The sequence below is a fragment of the Hylobates moloch genome, unplaced genomic scaffold (genome assembly GCF_009828535.3).
Source record: "Hylobates moloch isolate HMO894 unplaced genomic scaffold, HMol_V3 SCAFFOLD_5, whole genome shotgun sequence".
NCBI classification, from domain to species: domain Eukaryota; kingdom Metazoa; phylum Chordata; class Mammalia; order Primates; family Hylobatidae; genus Hylobates; species Hylobates moloch.
Window position 1 is genome coordinate 59,534,322 of NW_026652280.1, and position 17,865 is coordinate 59,552,186.

General features: G+C 45.6%; 1 protein-coding gene across 1 annotated transcript; it reads left to right on the forward strand.

The window, feature by feature from the left end:
• Positions 1 to 6,558: 6,558 nt before the first annotated feature.
• On the forward strand, positions 6,559 to 13,244 carry ADCYAP1 (adenylate cyclase activating polypeptide 1). Its single transcript, XM_032152696.2, is given in 7 exon segments — positions 6,559 to 6,680; positions 6,883 to 6,912; positions 6,914 to 7,180; positions 7,500 to 7,610; positions 9,777 to 9,908; positions 10,379 to 10,477; positions 11,585 to 13,244. Coding segments are annotated over 7 exon segments (951 nt in total). The 3' UTR covers positions 11,775 to 13,244.
• The last annotated feature ends 4,621 nt before the right edge of the window (positions 13,245 to 17,865 follow it).

The following is a 17,865-nucleotide window of genomic DNA, read 5'->3' on the forward strand; positions in this document are numbered from 1 at the left end:
ACGCCTGTAGTCCCAGCTACTCGGGAGGCTGAGGCAGGAGAATTGCTTGAACCCGGGAAGCGGAGGTTGCAGTGAGCCGAGATTGCACCACTGCCCTCCAGCCTGGTGATGGAGTGAGACTCCATCTCAAAAAAAAAAAAAAATTCCTAGAGAAAATAAATATGCCAGTATAACATACTATAGTCATTAAGACTGTCTGGAGTCATTGAGACTTGAATTTGAAGCTCAGCATTACAATGTAGCAGCTGTGTAACTTTGGATAAGGTACCTGAGCTCTTTTAGCCCCAATTTCTTGTCTGTAAAATGGAGGTAATAATAGTGCCTACAAAGAAGTTTGTTGTGAGGGAAAGGAAACAAGTAGTCAAGCACTTAGCCCAGAAAGTGTTCATTAAACAGTTGTTGTTGCTGTTGCTGTTATTCACTGGTGAATAGCAAAATCATACAGTCCCTTTGGAAGGAAGGATTTAAAATAATTTAAACAAATAATCATTAAAAATTTCAACCAGTACATTTATGACAAATGTAATAGTATTCCAAGCAGATGATAGTTTTTAAAAATTTATACCTGTGTATATTTGGGTAGAGACAAAGGATTATTTAAAAAGTATTTTCAGGTTGGGCACACTGGCTCATCCTTGCAACCCCTGCACTTTGAGAGGCTTGAGTCCAGGAGTTTGTGACCAGCCTGGGCAATATAGGGAGACCTTTTCTCTGGAAAATAATAATAATAACAATAATAATAAAATTAGCCAGGCTTGGTGGTGGCATGTGCCTGTAGTCCCAGGTATTCAAGAGGCTGAGGCAGGAGGCTCACTTGAGCCCAAGAGTTTGAGGTTGCTGTGAGCTATGAATGCACTACTGTACTCCAGCCTGGGTGACAGAGGAAGACTCAGTAAAAACAAAACAAAATAAACAAACAAAAACTGCAAAGCTGTGATTACCATACAGTGCTAGTAATAATTATAATAAAAACAAAGGCTCCAAAATTATTACAAGTAAATCTATATTCACAGGTAGATAATGCCAAGCCTGAGCCCACAGGGCAGAGGGATGCTAGGGGCTCACAGAGGAAGACCTTCTTTTGATTTTACACACAAAAACCTTGTTTTATTTTGCATATAGATTCCCCTTCTAACATTTTCTGAAGTGGTCTCAAAAGCTTATTTAGGATATTGGTTTTCCTGGATCCTGTCCAAGCTTTTCCTTCTGCATTTAAGCCTTATGTGAGCAGAGGATTTAGACTAAGTAGAGAGAAGACTTTCTTCTTCTTGGCTTTTTAGAGGAGGTGCTCTGGAATTTGGAAGATGCTACACAGTGAAGTCTGGGATATACATTTTTGGTACCCAGTAAACTCATGTTCAGAGAATAAGGCCTTAGTAGAGCCATATATGTGAGATATTTGGAATCATCCGAACCTGTAGCAAAGGTTAGATCCTGGTTTTTGTTTCTCGGATGTCTGCTTTATGTCTTAAAACAACAGACAAAATTTCTTGGCTCTGTGAATATGCAATTCTGTTCTTAGATTAGAGAGAAGCTTTACTCATGTGGTTTGGAAGGCTTCCTTTCCTAGTTGTTTTCAGTGTGTGCGAAGCACTACATTTTGAAGGTCAGAGAAGTCACGACACATTATAGGTAAGCTCATCAGCTTCTTACTTCACAGTGAGTTCTGAAAAGCACGATGCATGCAGTCCAGTAAGTGATGGTCATGATGTTCTGGTTCAGAACATTTGGGTTTCCCTACAGGTGTAATCGGTATGGAGTGAGTCATTAGTCATTGCATTTTCTGGAAGAGTCGGTAGAGAAAACGTTTAAGTGAAATGGAATACAGTGTTATAATTCACTTTTGTCACTCACAGGAGAGGATGATGTTTTGCATCAGGCTTGTTTACTGAAAAAGCTTATTATAGCCTGGTTCTTATGCTAAGTACTGGCTAAAAAAGTATAGAATGTGCCAGGCGCGGTGGCTCACGCCTGTAATCCCATTACTTTGAGAGGCTGAGGCAGGTGGATCACAAGGTCAGGAGTTCGAGACCAGCCTGGCGAACATGGTGAAACCCTGTCTCTACTAAAAAGACAAAAATTAGCTGGGCGTGGTGGTGGGTGCCTGTAATCCCAGCTACTTGGGAGGCTGAGGCAGGAGAATCGCTTGAACCTGGGAGGCGGAGGTGGCAGTGAGCCGAGATTGTGCCACTGCACTCCAGCCTGGGGGAAAGAGCGAGACTCCACCTCAAAAAAAAAAAAAAAAAAAAAAAAAAAAAAAAGAATGCACAACTTTTCCAATATTGATTTAGATTATTTATACTAGGAATGTGTGAGGATGCCTTGAGCAAACATGTCCTTTTATATGGTTAAGAAAATTGAATGTTGTAGGATATAGAGATAGTGGTAGTAGAAGGTAATAGTATAGAGCTATGTACCTAAGGAAAGAGAATGTGATGGAGAAACCCTAGGTACTATGGGTGACTGAGCCAAAAAGAAAGTAGTGGAAATCTTATCCAAGTAACCAAAAGCCGCACTTCACTGGGCTGCTTAAAGGCAAAAATACTTTTAGCTCACCACTGATTTGCAATATGGGGGTGGAGGGGAGAAGTGTTTAAAAGATGCTGAAGATTCCCATGCAAGAGAGGGAAAGCCAATTTCCCAAGTGGTGATAGTCCAAAGGCAGGAACCTGTCACAGACACAACAGTACAAACACTACAGTATTTGCTAATGTTGTGAAGCCATCTGCAATTCAAACTCCCAGTATATATACTGGACATATTCCTCCTGTTTGAATACAAAAACCCACTTCCTCAAAGGCTAGAGTTCTTTAAATTTAATGTTAATTCAAGGTTCAAGGATTGACCCTTCAACAAAGGCAGATGTGTTTGCCACCAGGAAAAACAATTCGGGGAAGGGTTAGTTTGACTTTTAGCTATTATTTATCATTTCTTACCCAAACTTGTTTTCACATCTGAAGGACCAACAGGATAAAAGTTGATACATTAGGGACTTGAAGTTCAGAGTATTATTAAATCATTTCCAACAAATATATATAAACAGCGTCTTCCAGGCAGGTCAGGGCTTAGCTCAAGTCACTTTCAGTTGCTGTGCCTCAGGGAGGATGATGGTTAGACCTCCCACTCTAAGATTTCCATTGTTCTTCTAACCTTTCTAGCTGAACATGATTCCAGTTAATGTAACAATCTCATAGCCTGGAAAGAAACTTTGCCAGCCTGGGAAATCTACTTTGCTGGCCTGGGAAGTATTCTGGTGAGCACTGAGGGAAGGGAGTGGGGGTGTTGGAAAGAAGACTTGAAATTCCTTTGTGTTATCTGTAAATAGAACATTCTAACTCTTTGGTCTCTTCTTCCTCCTCTCCCCCAACCCCCTCTGTCATCATTTTCAATTATATATAGGAGGTTGGAAGGTTTCTCTTGCGCTCTTAACCCCAGTCACCTAAATACCCTTTGTGAGGGAAACTGGGTAAGAATAGTAAAACTGGAAGGCTTTCCTACTCTGGTCTTGCTCTTGTCCGATTCTCCTCTAGCTCCTCCTCCCTTTATCTCTCTCTCCTCTCATAAAAGTGCTTTAGTTGAGGCTCCCTAGGATTCACCCTCCAGCTCCTGCCTGCACTTGAAGCCAGGCTGGGGTCTGCACTTGCAATTAGCATGTCTGTTGGACTGGGCCACAGTATCCCACCTGGCCACTGCCGCATGCCTCCTCAGTGCCTGCTGGGGCTCCTGGTCTCTCTAGCCTGGGGCTTTGGGCTGACAAGTCCCCTCTTCCTTGCAGCTCCCTCAAAGTCCCAGACACAAAGGCCTCCAGGATGCTGTGTTAATGCTTGGCTGGAGCCTTCCAAGATTAGAATCAAAGGGGCATTTGGGGGTAGTTTTGGTCTTTGAGACTTCAGTCATCCCATATTCCCTCTACCCAATAGAAAGCAGAAGGGGCCTATACTCTCATCTAGCAGCTTCTAGTTCCTCCTATCGATTGGCCTTTTCCCTTGGCCCAGGGCCAAGGACAGATTTTCATGAATAGGAAAGCTCCCCTGCGGAGAGATGTCAAACATGCCCAACTAGACAATGGCCATGAGCAACAAAAGATCTGTGGGTGATCCTGTAGGAGTTTGATTCCCCCAGGCAGCTGTGGGCAGGGCTGTGTGGGTCTTTAGATTGTGTTGAGCAGTTGGTGGGTGTGGAAGCTTGATTTTCTGGAGTTCAGTGACCAAGAATCTCAAGTTCTCTGTTTAGTCTTTCACTCTGGTGAATGGGTTCAGGTCTGAAGGCCTGTACTTTTTGGGTGCTGAGCCCCGAGTTCTGAGCTGAGAGTTTCTAAGCTGAGAAGAGCACAGGGGTTGCAGCCTTGGTAAGTCAGAGTCACAGTTCAGCCTCTGTTGGCCCTTGGAGCCAGCAGTTAGTCATCCTCCCCAGATAGTTAATCGTGTTTGTGGTTTTCCCCCTTTAATAGGCCGTGAAGTCAGCAAACTCCCCACATGGTGGCTCCCTTTACTAAAGTTGAGTAGTGAATTGTACAAGGAGTCTTGGAAATTTTCAAATATTTCTCCAGATTGAACTCATCTCAGAATTCGTGTGGGAGGAAAGAGTAAGGATTTTAATGGGGTTCACCTTTGACGTGAAGCAAGGCGGAAGACAGGAAAGCCACAGTGGGGAATAGCTTTAGGCGCTTTAGTAAGAAAGACGTCTCTGCTTGATTATCTGGTAGTGTTCACCACAGGCTCTTTGTGTGCGAGCTTGCTGCAGAGGCAGAGCTGAACACGAAACACACGCATGTAAACAGTCCAACATAAATCAGTGAACATATGTATCAGAGAAAAAGAGACATATTCCCATGTAGATGTGGTTTGAAGCTTTATTGAAGGCAGAAAATCTGAAGCACAGCCAGGAATAAACTAAGAGGAAGCAGACAGTTTTCGGTCATTCATGGCCAGGAATAAGCAAAACTTAGTTTTTTTTTAAGAAGGAGGAAGTATTAAATCTCAAATAAGAGCGGGAACAGCATTTAGAAGGAGAAACATAATATCTTGGAAAAAGCATGCAGAACTAATATAGCTTATTTAAATGTTAGATCCAAATCATAGTAACAGGAAACCCTCCACTAAACTGAAATTTCCCCTAATTTTTGTGTAAGATCCAAATAATTGAAATGCACTCTAATGGTTATTGATGGCTCTATTTCCTTTCTTTCTTTCTTTCTTTCTTTCTTTCTTTCTTTCTTTCTTTCTTTCTTTTTTTTCTTCTTCTTCTTCTTTTTTTTTTTTTTTTAAGAAATAGACCCGAGTTCTCTTACTGGAGTAGAAATATATGAACCTTCTTCAATTACCAGGAAATTGGAAGCCTCTGGGTGGATATAGTCTTCCCTTATTGCTTTCCTCTTCCCACATCATTTTCAGTTAAAAAAATTAACTGTTTCCAGCAGAGGGATTCCTGTTAGAAACCTTTATCAGGTGAACTTGTACTGGGAACCCTCATGCTTTCCCAGTCTGTCTGTGTTTCCCAAACAGAGCTCAAGTTGTAAACGAAGTGGAAAAACATATTTCTCACCCCAAAATTCTTAAAATTTCATTTCTTGTGGAAAACACAATTTCACAACATCAATTTTTAAAATCTGTAAGAGCCACAGAAGGTGTGAAAGTAGCCAAACAGCCAGTCTAGAGATCCAAAAGCCAGGACTAACGGGGGACAGAATGCTTTTTCCTCAAATCCAGGCAGGGATGGAGAGCATTCTCAGCATTAGGGCATTTGTGGACGCTACAAGGGGGAAAGGATGTATCTAAACGGTGGGGGTGATTTAGGCAATGAATCGCCACATTAATAGCACTACTGCCAAATCTTCAAATTTAGAGGCTCTGGTGAAAAATTAAACCAGTGGCAATTTTCAACGTTTGTAGCATCTGTTACCCTACACTTCAGCACCCGGAGTCTGGACAGCTCCGCAGGCCGCGCTCCGGAGGCAGCATGAGCTCTCATCAATCTACTCATAGCCCGACTGTCAACGGCAGCCAGACTCAGGAGAGATTTACTGAAAATCCTCCAAGACTTCCCTTTAAAAACAAAACGACTTCCACATTTAATGGTCTATCTGAAAGAACATACGCAAGAAATTAGGAGATCTAAATTAAATTTATTAATAGGAGAGCTTGATGATGCTTAATTCCAGAGACCAGAGCTCTGATTGGTGGGACTTGATGAAAAAGTAAAGAGAAGTCTTAATTATATAGTTAAAAACATAACTTTTGTCATCCTCAAAATTCTAAAAATTCTTTACCTGTCCTTGAGAAATGGGTGAAATTGAAAACCATCAAAATAATTGGACTTCTTAAAAATTGGATTGTATGAGTGAAAGGTGTTTATGAGAAGTCGATGACTCCGGATCTTATCATCCAGCAGGACAGCACAGAATAGTTAATATGTTCCTTGAGGGACTAGGATGCTGACGTCTTTTTCTGATACCCGATCATTACGTGACTGAAAAAAAAGGGAAGTCATTTCACGAATAAAAATCGGAGCGCAACAGTGCAACAAAATATTCTGTACTTAAAGGCAACAGGCAGACAGATGTTGACAAAGAGGGCTCTCCAAAAACCATGTTCAGATAGATTTTTGCTAACTGCACAGATAAATACGAGCAGAAGGCCGGTCATCTCTGTAACCACCGGCAGCAGCAGAAGAAGCCGCAGTTTCAGAGGCAGCCAGAGAGACCTCGGATCAGAGAAGGCGCTGCTGACCCTCGCAGCTGCCTGACCGGCGGCTCCTACAAAGGCCGGCTGGCCACCCGCCCTCTCCCTTTCCTTCCTCCCCTTCTTTTCTGACTTTCCCTCTTTTCCTTAATCGCTTGCTTCTTCCTCCGGGTGGACTTACGGCCACTTTGCTCCTCCGCCCTTTACCTCCTCGCCCCCTCTTTCTTTCTTCTGTCTCTCTCTTCTCCCCCTTCTCTCCGTGTCACGCTCCCTCCTAGTTCTGCGCGTCTACAAACTTTTGAACAGAACACGAGCCTCGGCAAACAAGTCCTGCAGCTCCTCCTGCTGCTCCTGCTCGTTCCTGCGGCTTCTGCTCAGACACCAACGCCAGACGGTGATGCCTCTCGGGTTGTGACTCCAGCGCAGAAACTTGAAGAAGCCCTTTGCCCGCCGTCCTACTTGGCAGCACACCCTCTCCTGACAGCGGTAAGAGTTGAAGGGTAAGGGAAAGAATCTTACCAAACCGACCGACTCACTCGACTGCTGATTCTTTCGCTTGGCATCGCGTCAGGGTAGTTAGCTTTCCTTCAACCAGGTCTGGCTAGTTATTGGGCGCCGGGTATATGCATATATATTTTTTTCTAACTATAGCAAGCAAGAAGTGGCAGGGCGCGCGCCGGCTGTCGCTAAGTGGTGTTCAACACAGGGAGCCGGGGCTTCGCTCCGTCCCTCCCCCAGCTTCGGGAGTTTTTTGGGGTTGGAGGGTGGAAGGCCAGGGGCGTTCTCACAGCTGTGTGTCCTCTTTCCCATCCTGCGCAGAATGACCATGTGTAGCGGAGCGAGGCTGGCCCTGCTGGTCTATGGGATAATCATGCACAGCAGCGTCTACAGCTCACCTGCCGCCGCCGGACTCCGGTTCCTCGGGATCAGGTAGGTGCTGGCTGCCCGGCCCAAGCAGGAGCTGGGGCTTCCCAGTCACAGACACTTCCTCACGGTCTCCTTCCTGCAGTCCTTTGGGTCCAGACTACTAGCATCGCCCTCTGCGCTCCCAGTGAGACTCCGCCAGCCTTGGCTGGACAGCGGCCCATTCTAGCCGGGGGTCTGGCAGGCTCTGCGACGGCTCGGACCCCTCCCCCAGCCCTAGGCAGCTCAGGGTCCCGGGCAGAGCCAGTGAGCTTCTGGCCGCTGGAGAATCCCCCCTCCCCCAACCTGGCCCGCAGGATGGGGGCAGGGCATGGCCCCTAGCTTGGTTTCTTTTACCTATTCTTAGGATGAATTAGGAGAACTTCAGCTCTGGAGCCTGGCCGGGGGTTGAGCGTGAAGCTCTCTCGGACTTTGCTTTGTTACCGCTTGTTCTGGACTATCCGGGTGGGGTCTCTCTCTCTCTCCTCCACCCTTTCTCTTCATTTCATTCCAATTCTTTCCCCTGAAGAGCTTTCTTTCAAGTGATCCGTGTTCCAACTGCATTTTGAATCCCAGGCTGTCTTGGGGGTCGTGCGGTGGGGAGGGTGTTGGCCCGGTGTGATAGAGGAATAGCGACTTAAGAGAGGGAAGAACAAGAACGAGACTGCGAAGGAGGGGGAAAAACAGACGCAAAGGAGGAGAAAGGGAAAGCCAGCAGGCAGGCAGGACCGGGAGAGCAGCCCTGCCCGGCCCAGGATGGACGAACCTTGGCTTTTTTCTTAACCCCGGGTTTCTAATCGGCAGGCGCTGCCCAGGTTTCCGGAGGCAGCCCCAGAGTCGCAGGCCGATGTGCTGGACTGTGGATGAGCCCTGGGCAGAGGAGGGTCCGAACCCGCGGCTCCTGGGGCAGCGAGGAGCGCGCGTTCTGCCTGCGAAGCTGCCTTCTCCGAGCCGCGCCCAGGAACATTAGCTTTGGGGGGCCGCTGATCATTGATTTGGACGGAGAGATGGGTTCTGGCTTCTGTATTAGGATTCCAGCATCTGGGCTCGAGGCAGGGCAATATCCAGAAAGACCCCAGGGTTCGGGGTACCTGGGCCAGGGCTGAGGCGCATCGCCGAGTAAAGGCTGGGTGCGAGGCGTGCGGAGTGATGTGCTTGCCTTGCCCCGGCCTCTCCAAGGATAGAGAAAAGGCGAGTGAAGTAACGAAGTACGACTCCAACCGCGCCTAGAGAGTGCTACTAGCGCTGGCTGCATTCCAAGTCTCTCCAGGGGTCCAAAGCGAGAGGGATTTGTTTTAACCCATCTCTACCCGTCCTATGTCAAGAACGGAGGCTGTAGACGAGGGCGACTGCGAAGTCCCCAGGCACTCGCTGGGTCTCGGTCCCCCTCCTTGTGCTCTGGGGTTAAGATGGGGCCCCGCCATGGATAACAGATTAGCGCGAACTATTCGTTTTGTGGCCTTAAAACACTCTCGTTTCACCCTCAGCTGTTTTCAAATTCCCGTGTGCCTGGCACTTTCTCCGGGCGAGAAGCACCGGAGGGTGCGGACGCGCCACAGTCTGAGCCGCCGCCAAACTGGCTAAGTTTAGGGGCATTTATTATTCATGTTCCTGCCAGATCCTCTCCTGCCCAAAATAGAAACCGAGGTTCTCCGTGACCTACATCTGCTCGGGGAAGGGCTCCCCTGGGCTCGGAGGCTGGGATGGGGGTGGCTGAGGAGTTGGCCGCCGCACACCCCACCCATCCTCTCCTTTGCTTTCTGGGCCTCCCCATTCGGGTCTTCGCGTGGGTCAGCGCCTAGTCTCCTAGGGCCTTTCTCGTCCCCGCCCGTTGCTGCTTTGCGGAGGCTCGGGAGCCAGGCGGGGAGGGGGGCGGTCCTTTTCAGTAGACAGGTGTGCGCGATCGGCGGAGACGCGTCGGTTTCTCAGTGCTTGTTGAGGCCGTGGCCCGCAGGACGACCTTTTACCCTCGAAAGGGGGGGGTGGGCGAGCCGCCTGGCCGGGTAGGAATGGTTGGGTGTGGTTCCCTCCTCCTTACCTCTGCTCCCACCCCCAGTCCTGGGAGAAAAGACAATTCTCAGCGGAGGACTTTTATCAACTGTGAAAATCAGTGCGAGCCCCTTTCTTTGGATCCTCGCAGAGCTGGGGAGGAACTTGTACTGACCACTCCTTCTGTCCCCGGCCACCCCGCAGGCCAGAGGAAGAGGCGTACGACGAGGACGGAAACCCGCTGCAAGACTTCTATGACTTGGCGTCGCCGGGCGCAGGGAGCCCCGCCTCCGCGCTGCGCGACGCCTCCGCATTGTACTACCCGGCTGAGAGAAGGTGAGATGCGCGCGGCCTCGCGTACACCCGCGGCTGGGAGCTCGGGACTGCGGTGACGGGAGGGGTAGTCTGGTGACCCACCGAGGATTTTTTTTTTTCCATGAAAGTCCTCAAGCCTGTCCTCTCCCTGGCCCGATCCTATTGCAGCGAAAGAAAATTAGCAGCGGGCGGGTCTGTGTGGACCTGAGGGCCGCGTAGGGACCGAGGGAGCTGTGGCCCAAAGAGTGGCAGTGAGTGGGGTCAAGGAACCCACATTCCACATCTGCCATTCCTAGAGCCAGGACTAGCTCTCGATCCTAGCAGTTACTCTCGAGATCCTCCCGGGAGTTATTCGCGAGTTCTGTGCCTCTGGAGGTTTGTCTGTCAGCCTCCCTGGCCGCCGAGGGGGCGCGCTCCCAGCAAGGGGGTCTCTAGAGGCCACCTGGGGACAGACTCAGTGACCCTGGGCGCGCACTTTGCCTCCCCGTTAGAGCTGTCGCCCACGGGATCCTTAACAAGGCCTACCGCAAAGTGCTGGACCAGCTGTCCGCCAGGAAGTACCTGCAGTCGCTTGTGGCCAAGGGCGTGGGGTAAGAGTTTGTGGAAGGATTAACCCGCGCAGGGTGGCTCGCGCGCGCCGGGGTGGGTGCCTGTGCGGGGCGCGCGCAGGGCGGGAGGCGCGGCTTCCGCGGCACTGCGTGCACGTGGGGGCCAGGGTGAGTCTGCGCCCCAGGGTCTGGGGTGGGTACCGGCCACGGGTCGCAGTCGGAGATTTTGAAGTGGCACTTTAAATTTGCCCAGAGAGCTCTGGAAGAGGGAAAAAAGGAACGCGAGCCAGGGAGTTTGATCCGTTTTGAATGAAAAGAAAGAGAAACCAAACCAAACCTGTCAGTCATTCAAAACCTTCAAGCTTCCAGGGAGGTTTTGCTATAATTTCCTCTAAGCATGACTCTTTTTGGGGGAGGGGAAAGGGGTGGTTATATTTACTGAAAATTCAAATCGAAATAATAAATAGCCAAATTTGGACACTTATGGAACCAAACAGTTTTGCTCACGCCAGAGAAACTGAGAGCATAGGGCTTGCGTGAAGCGTATCTCAGCAGAAGGCAACATTTTAATAAAGCCCCTGGGAAAACAGATTACATTTTCGCCATGAATAATTCATGCAGTGAAAAATATTGCCTACAGCCTGTCGACTTATATTATTATCACGTTTTTCAACTTGGCGTGAGGAGGGAGACGAGTGTTCATATTTGACTAGGAATTGCAGGATCGATGCAAACTCCAGGGCAGCAGCCAGCCTGGCATATTTAGGGCTCTCTGGTTATTTTCTCTTTATGTCGGGGGTTAGAGGAACAGTGAGGACAATTTAGCGCAAACATACGAATGGTCAAATCTCAAGCGGCAGCGTTGGGAGAATAGGCTTAAAGCGCTTGTCGTCTGCTCGGATCTTATCCCGGGCCCCCTCTGTAGGGTTTCATGCCAGGAAATCCTGGGTGGGGACGGAGGCATCGAGGGGCTTCCATCTCAGCCCTCCCTACGGCTGCTTCCTGGCAGAGGGAGGCGGTGCGGTGGGCAGTGCGAGCCCCGGGCCCTCCCCGAAGGCTCCCGCGTGGGGTGGGGCCCGCCTGCTCCCCGCAGCGATTGAACCTGTGTCTCCCGCCCCGCCACCCTCTTCCCGACCCCTTTGCTTGCAGTGGGAGCCTAGGCGGCGGCGCGGAGGACGACGCGGAGCCGCTCTCCAAGCGCCACTCGGACGGAATCTTCACCGACAGCTACAGCCGCTACCGGAAACAAATGGCTGTCAAGAAATACTTGGCGGCCGTCCTAGGGAAAAGGTATAAACAAAGGGTTAAAAACAAAGGACGCCGAATAGCTTATTTGTAGCGATGAGTTACCAGCTACCCTATGTATACAGCCCTGACGCAATGAAAAGTCGTTTTCCAAACTGACTGAACAGTCATCGCTCGTGTGTTCTATCCAAACATGTATTTACGTAATGAAGTAAAGCCATTAAATGAATATTTTGATAATAATATTGTTTTTCTTTTTACAAAGCACTAGAGAATGCACAGATATACTTTGTGGACCAATTATTGATATATATTATAAATATATATAAAGAATATATATATATAAGTATAGAGAGAAGTTCATACAAAGCGTGCACAAGGATTGAAAATTCGCCTGAGCTGTTTATGTTTTTATAAAAATAAATAGAAAAGTAGACAATCATTGTTTTGAATATTACTCCTATTTTTGTAAACTGGAATTAAAAGGATAGTATTTTTATCCATGACAGGCCTGAAGATATTCCTACTTAACATTTGCTACTGTACATAAACAATGATGCCCTGCTCCAGGGAGACTTTGCGGTAATGATATGGAGAATTGCTGAAGGGCATTCTTTCCCAGTGAGTCTCTGGGGCAGGCCGCTTCAATCCCAGCCTAACTCAACTGGGCACTGTCCCCCTGGTTGGGTGGCAATTCCAATATTTCCGCTTTCTTTGATTCTCCTTTTATGTGTAGTTGTCTCTCTTCAGACTCTCAGCCCAGAAGAAAATTCTCCTGATAAAGAAACAGCTCGATCCAAATTGTGCTTCTCCCCAGGATTCACGCCTCTCCCTAGGAGAAGAGTTGAGGAACTGTACAGAAAAGGGCGGCTTCGTTAGACCGCTGTCTTTTCTGTACTTCCTGAGTTGCCAGGGAATCTAATATCCCCAAATTAGGGCAATTGGAACAAACTGAAGGACATAGAGGTATACTGGAAGAGGCAGAGCCTGAGGTGGTAGGAGGAGGACCCTGGAAAGGGACTGGTTTGAGGTTGCCCCAGGTCTGGGAAGCTGAGGGCAAGTCCAGTCCCAATGGTCCTGACTTTGGGCGCTGGGTATTGGAAATGGATGCAAAGTACAATGTGTTTTTCTCCAGTGCTGTCCATGCTTCTCATCTTGTGAAATGGCTAGGATCCTCTCCTTTGAAATCTGCTCTGTAGGAGCTACCCTTTTCCTTTGTGGTTTTATGGAGACCTCTCCTTCCTACCCTCCTGCACTGTTTAAGTACTGTTTACCATTTTTCATTCACTTCTCTTAAACTTGTGAATGCTTCTCACTTTTTTTTGTTTGATGCAGGCACTTATTGTAAATTTTAGGAACCCCTGTGTAGCTACTAATAAGTAATTATGCACTAAATATGAACCCTTTGTTTCTTGTTTATTGAGTTTGTAGGTAAAATGTATTTTTCTACATTATTGCTTATTGCTTAGTAAAATTTATTTCATAAAACCAACCTTTGTCATATTAGAATGTGTAGTGTTCACATGTTGCTCAGTTTTGCTAACTGATAAATCATTTAATCCTCTTCTTCATATGTATGAGTACTATCTTATATCTGTGGTCAAGAGTGAGGTAAGCAAGCTCCAACAGACCCTGAGAACCTACCCTTGTATCCTTTCTTTGGCTAAAGAAAGCATGTCTGTTTCCTGTCAATTCTTTGAACATATAGAGTAATCTTTATAAACAAAAGAACCTTCACCCAGCAATCAGATTGAGCAGCAACAGACAAACCAGCCAGCCAGTCTCCCAAATTTCAGGCACAAGTTTTTTTTTTTTTATTTTTTTATGTTTTGAAAAAAGAAGATGAAGAAGAAGAAGAAAAAAGAACAAGGAAAGATTAAACGTTAGCTTGTAAAGTTTAAAGGACCTTTCCTTTTCCCTTACGGATTTGATCAGTATGAAGTCATAAATCAAAGAAAACAGAATTGGATTTGCATTCCCAGGCGGGATGGATGCTGCCAGGAGATCACATTGCAAATAGTGAAAATAGAGGCATTCGGTCTATGCCTGAGTCCTGTGTATAGGATCAATCTTCCTTTAATTCCACAGTCTCCTCAGGCAATGTGACACGGGATGCAGTTTGCAGCTTTAGTGCCTTTCTTCGCCTTTTAAATTGCCACGAATCACAGATGGCTATTTAGTGGCCCTACAATGCTGCAACACATCAGCTTGCATTTTAGTCTTATTTGTTTCTTGGATAATGGGCAGAGTTTTCTGTATTTGTGTCAGCTGTTAGTGGTGAAATAGGGCTCTAGTTAACCTTTTATTTATGAAGTCTAATTTAGTGTTCCCGTGGCTAGTTGCAAGCATTTTACAGTGATCACACAGTTTAATCTTTTGTATACTTTTTAGAAATGCCAAGAGCCTTACTAAACTGAAGCAGATTTATGATATAGTGATAATTTAGGTAGATGTTAGTCTTGAAGCTCTTATTTTGTGTGCAACTGATTATAAAAACACCTTAACCAAGTATTATTACACACATGATATCTATAACTAGGACTTTGATAACTGTTATATAAAGTGTGTAAAATTTGTATGAATAAATTTTTGTAAACAATGCAACTTGGTCTAATGTTTGGGAAAAAAGACATTCAGGAAATAACTACTTTAAAATCTCTTAAAGTATTATATTTCTTTAGCAACCATAAAATTTTTTTATGTCTGGAATATATATCTATCTAAGCATCCTTGTATTTTCATGAACTGCACTTTAATAATTGATGGGCAACTGGATTCTGCTAAAAATTTAAAGTAGCTACTCAGATGGAGATGCCTAAGAAGGTTTTAAGCTCATAAACAGGCACAATATTGCAACATTATAAGACACACAATTTAGATTAATTTCCATCCTCTAGTGTGTATATACTTTGCTCAATATTCAGAAAGTTACTAGGTAGTAGTGGGAGACAATGCTGGAGCATTAGTTACACATCTAAAATAGTGATCTAACATTGTTCTTTTATATTTTATTTTAGCAGCCAGGTCTCACTATGTTGCCCAGGCTGGTCTTGCTCAAGCGATGCTCCCACCTCAGCCTCCCAAAGTGCTGGGATTACAGGTGTCAGCCACCACACCTAGCCTAAAATAGGGATCTAACATTGTTCTTATACAAGTAACTCTGCAGACTAAACTTGTCTTGATAAAATTTTGTATAAAATGATCTAAATAATCAGTTTTGGAGGTTTTAAAATGTGTTTAGAGACATACAAACAACTGTCTCTGATTAAAATGCTTTGGGTAGAAGGAACATGAACATGAGTAAGTAAAGAGTTAATTAGATGCCTTTAAAAGAAAATGTACTTTGAAGCCCAGGATGAAACACAAGAAGTCATTTGTGGATTATATGCTTTCTTAGTTCATATTTACAAACTTTAGGGCAAAGCTTTCATATGAAATTCCCTCAAATTCCGTAGTGGTGTGTGTTTTGGCGCCCTTGACTATTTCTGGCTTAGAAAATGTATAGAAAGTCACACAATAAGTGACATACCATTTAATTTAAAATGCCAGAGTTTCATCCTAAAAATTAATGGTCTCAATTAGGAAATCAATAAATATGTCACAATAGATTTAAAGGATGAGTGAAGATTCTAAAATTATCTTCAGAATTTAGCTCAGTATTTAAGGCCTAGAATCAACTAGGGCGGAGCCCACAGTCTAGAAATCATATTTGTAGTCAATGAAAAAATGAATCCAGTACAGTTCATATTTGCATTTGATTTTATTGGATAAGGATTTTTTCTTCTCCATCTTTAACTGCCCCTCTTTGTCCTTGAAGACATAGTGTGGTAAATGGAAAAATGAAGAAGAAGAATTTATTTGGTTGGGGCTAGGCTAATGACTTGTCAAGAACATAAAGATAAACCCCAGACTTGGCTGACTTCAAGTGAATTTCATGTATTTAGCAACTTGCTATATTATCTTCGGTGATAACTCAAATTACATCTTTTTAAAGGCAGACTTGATATATTTGGGTATTCAAGAAGCTGTAATAGGTGCCTTAATGCTGTTAGGGCTGAGAACACACTTATTCAATACAACGCACACTTATTGAACACCTGAAATGGGCCACCGCACTGGTCGAGAGAGCTTGACTAACAACTATGAGCTCAGTATTTTTTTCAGAATGTTTTTCTGAAATGTGATCATCTAGGGGAGGCTTAATGCAAAATTGTAGGGCTCTGCCAGATTTAGTGAATCTGCATTTTAAATAAAAAACCTAGATTACTGTGCACTAAAATTTGAGACTGCCTAGATTTAGAATTGGTGACATATGTAGGCATACATATGTGCTGGTCTGAATGTTTTTTTCATATGAAATAAGCAAAAGGTCATGTTACCTGCATACAGTAATAAAAACATCACTGTGCCATATTCTTCCAAGATATCTGGATATTAAGCTCTTTGACAATTTCAGTATTTCCTTTAGGTCACAAAAGCTACTAGTTAGCATTATTTTACTTGTACAGTCTGGTTGGGCCTCTCCTACAGGAGCTTGCGGAAGGAGAGTGATCCTCTAAGTCAGGTCCAAAATATTCAATCACAGGACTAAGAGATTATGGCTATAATGAAGAGAACTTGTGCAGCTAACTGGCCATGATTCTGGGGATCCAGAAGTCAACTTCCAATTGCATTATATCCCAATTTGGTTTGAATGTATTTACCGCTCCCCAACTGTTTACAAGATGGTTTCTCTTGGATGGCTCACTATGACCTTCAACCCAACCCTACTGTTCACACGATCACAAGACTGGAAGCCAAGATCAAGTCATCCCTCTTCTCTTTTGTTGCCACCCTTTTTTTGTAGAAGGGAGATGCCAGCTGCCCCTGCTGCTGCAGATTGCATCACTGCTGGATTCTTATATTGGTTTGTAGTTGGTCATCCTGGTCACTTCCCTTGCAACCACATAGTTTTAGCTCCACCTTAGTATCATGTCCCTCTGATCAGATGTTCCAGAGTAGCTTCCATTGTCAAAGGATTAAAGGGTTTAAGGTAATCAGTAGTCAATTTTACCTCTCTGTTCTTCAACACTATCCTTCCTCTTTTTTTTTTTTTTTTTGTTTTGAGAAAGGGTCTTACTCTGTTGCCCAGGCTGGAGTGCAGTGGCACAATCTCGGCTCACTGCAACCTCTGCCTCCTGGGTTTAAGCGATTCTCCTGTCTCAGCCTCCCGAGTAGCTGGGATTACAGGTGCATGCCAACGCGCCCGGCTAATTTTTGTATTTTTAGTAGAGACGGGGTTTCACTGTGTTGGCCAGGCTGGTCTTGAACTCTTGACCTCAGATGATCCACCCACCTTGACCTCCCAAAGTGCTGGGATTACAGGCTTGAGCCACCGTGTGTGCCTGGCCTTGTTTTTTTTTTTTAGATGAAGTTTCGCTTTTGTCGCCTAGGTTGGAGTGCAGTGGCTCGGCTCACTGCAGCTTCCACCTTCCAGATTCAAGTGATTTTCCTGCCTCAGCCTCCTGAGTAGCTGGGACTACAGGTGTATGCCACCACACCTGCCTAATTTTTTTATTTTTAGTAGAGATGAGGTTTCATCATTTTGGCCAGGCTGGTCTTGAACTCCTGACCTCAAGTGATCCACTCACCTTGGCCTCCTAAAGTGCTGGGATTACAGGCGTGAGCCACTGCTTCAGGCCAATCCTTCTTCTTTAAAAAAACAGGTTCTTATCAGTTTTGGAAATGCAAATACTCCCTATCAGCTCCCAACAATACCCCCATGACCACAATGTCCTTTCTCTTCCCACCCAACCTCAATATTCTGTAAGGTCCAACTCAAGCTCTCCTTTCCTATGCATCTGCTTTAGCCTCTCAGAGTCACAATCATCTTCACTCCCCTTCCCTGAGAACCTGCACTGTTTTTCCATGACCATTATACTCTGTATTGCCCTTTCTGTATTCCCTTTCTGACTTTTAATTCCACACTGCTCTGTCCAGTTCCCTGTTTTGTAAGAGCATGGCTTGTCTTCCCACTGGACGACCTCCTAGAGGGTGTGGACAATACATTGCACTTTAATGCCAACACACTTCTGGGAACATAAGAAATATCTTTTCTAAGTGATTGGAATAACCAGTGGGCCTGTAGAATTCACCATGATATTTCTCCCTTGTTGTAACAGGACAACTGCAAAGCATATACAGGG